The 2,354-nt window shown below is 41.4% G+C and overlaps 1 protein-coding gene across 1 annotated transcript in view; it reads left to right on the plus strand.

Annotated features, from left to right (window-relative positions):
- Positions 1 to 1,404, plus strand: part of pdia5 (protein disulfide isomerase family A, member 5) — a 127,530-nt gene extending 126,126 nt beyond the window's left edge. The window contains exon 17 of the mRNA XM_014025702.1: positions 605 to 1,404. Coding sequence (XP_013881156.1) covers positions 605 to 679 — 75 coding nt within the window. The 3' untranslated portion in view covers positions 680 to 1,404. The remainder of the gene's footprint in view (positions 1 to 604) is intronic.
- The last annotated feature ends 950 nt before the right edge of the window (positions 1,405 to 2,354 follow it).

Here is a 2,354-nt window from a genome sequence, read left to right on the forward strand (position 1 = left end):
TTCATCCATCCATCCATCGATCCATTTTCTGTACACGCTTCTTCCTTTTCAGGGTTGCGTGGGTCACTGGTGCCCATATCCAGCAGTCACAGTGCGAGGGGCGGGGTACACCCTGGACAGGTCGCAAGTCCATCACAGGACAACTAAAGTATATTTAGTATTAAATTAGTTGTTCCAAAATAACACTCTTTAAGTATACTGATGATAAGTGTGGCTTCAAGTATACTAAAGTATACTTAGATATAGTATACTTAGTATAATATTTTTTCACCTGGGCTCTCTGGAGGTCACGTGAGAATTTTCCCTCGGACATCTGAATTCTCACGAGATTTCAGGAAGTCTCGCGTGATTTAATATCTGACATCTGAATCATGAATGAAATATCTTTTGGTGTGTGTTGTGTTGTGTTGTCTCTTGCTGTGTGTCTGTACACCACACACTGCAGGACCAAACCTGGTAGATGCAGGATTTTCTGTCCTCACCTGTGGGCTCTCAGTCTTTGAAAATCAGCCGACTGGTTTAAAATCTTGCGGTGTGACTCAGCCTTAAGCTGTGTTGTTTGTGAAAAGTGCATTGATGGTTCTAAATGTCCCTTTCTTTGCAGGAGGAAGGCTTCGTAGGATTTATGCGCAACCACCGAGACCAGGAGAAGGTAGTGAAGAAGAAGGAGGAGCTCTGAGGGCTGCATGCAGGAAGGGGGCGGGGCAATGCACTGTGACTTTTGAGCCTGGCAAAGTCCAGATCAGCACTGAAGTGGGAGACTTGATGACCTCAGCAAAAGGCTATTTTTTATACCGCGGAGATCCTGTTTGTAATGATACCAGAGGAGATCTTACAGGCTGACCACCCACTTGAGACTTCTTTAAAAAATGGATATTCTGATGGGCACAAAAATAGACAAGGTTTGTTTTTTTTTCTCAATCACTGTGACTAAATATGTTCAAAGCTACACCCTCTGTATCTATGCAATAGTGACCCCTGCTGAGCCACGGTGGGGGGAGGGTCTGTGTGACCTGACAGTGGTGGTGGCTGGTGGGCCCTATGGTGGCTGCACCCCCTCCCACTACACAAGGGGTTCTTATTCTGTCCTGGTTTTCATCTTAGCAACTGAGACTTGATGCCACTCATTACATCACTGTTAGTCTCTGGTCATTTACAATAAACTGACATTAACATCTGTAAAACTGTAGAGAGTTTAGACATTTTGTAGTGGGGTTCTGTGAAGAGAGTATGAGTAATTAGTATCATAACTGCTGTAGATATCTCTTTGAACAATCTAAGTAGACTGACAAGCTAATGGCTAGTCCAAGCTGGGCCGAAACTAAACAGGATTATGTCATTTTTAAACTACATACTACATAGGGGTAACATAATGACCCCCGCACGCACAAATGCACCAGAACTCAGAAGTCTTTATTCCTAATAAATGTCATGCTACTAGGTGCATCCCAAAATCATAGTGGTTTGGGTGGGGGTCTTTTTTTTGAAGGGGGGGTGGGCATTGGTTGACCTGATGGATAGCCCCTCATCAGAGCTAAACAACAAAAGAAATCTGATGCTCCTAAGTTTAATAGTTTCTGAGTTATAAGCATTTTTGTATGTCCTGACACCCCCACTTTGAAAGGAGCCCCCTCCTCAAATATGGGGTCTATCATAAAACCGTTTGCTGGATCAGTGTAGGTCAGACTCATCTACAGTCCTGACAAATGTCATGTTGATCGGTGCAGCTGTTGTTGTGCTACGGTTGACCAAAAATCTCTGAGAAAACAACGTACAAAAACAATATGGCTCCTGCTAACAGTTGGCGTGCGGGGGTCATTAGAGTTAGTTATTGTGATTCAGTTCCAAACATATTCTTTAAACTTTTACATCTGTGTCAGTTTTAACAGTTTTAACAGAAGCATTGTAATATAGTATGAAGTATGAAGTTCCCCAGGCTGAGATTAGACCGTCTCTAATCTCAGCCTGGGATTAGAGACGGCTGCAATCCTTTTTGTCCCTCTCTCAAAATTCACCTGTCTGCTCAAAATTAATCTTATTTATACAAAATGTGCTTGTTCAAAGACATGTACAACAAAATACTAGTTGTTCATAATATTTTTACAGAACTCCACTTCATTTATGTGAATTATCCCTTTAAAGTCTGTCAACTAGAATGTAAAGCTGTGCAGTAAGTGATGACGCACTGTAATCTGTGTGAAATGGACAATATTGTAGCTGAAAGGTCACTTTTCTCTATTTGTCTTTGGGATGGTTTGGATTGCTTTTAAAGGGATCCATGATCAGTTGTAACATTAGACTTTATATGATAAACAAATATTTTAACTGTAAAATAAAGACTGTAAAAATACAGT

The sequence above is a fragment of the Austrofundulus limnaeus genome, unplaced genomic scaffold (genome assembly GCF_001266775.1).
Source record: "Austrofundulus limnaeus strain Quisiro unplaced genomic scaffold, Austrofundulus_limnaeus-1.0 Scaffold492, whole genome shotgun sequence".
NCBI classification, from domain to species: domain Eukaryota; kingdom Metazoa; phylum Chordata; class Actinopteri; order Cyprinodontiformes; family Rivulidae; genus Austrofundulus; species Austrofundulus limnaeus.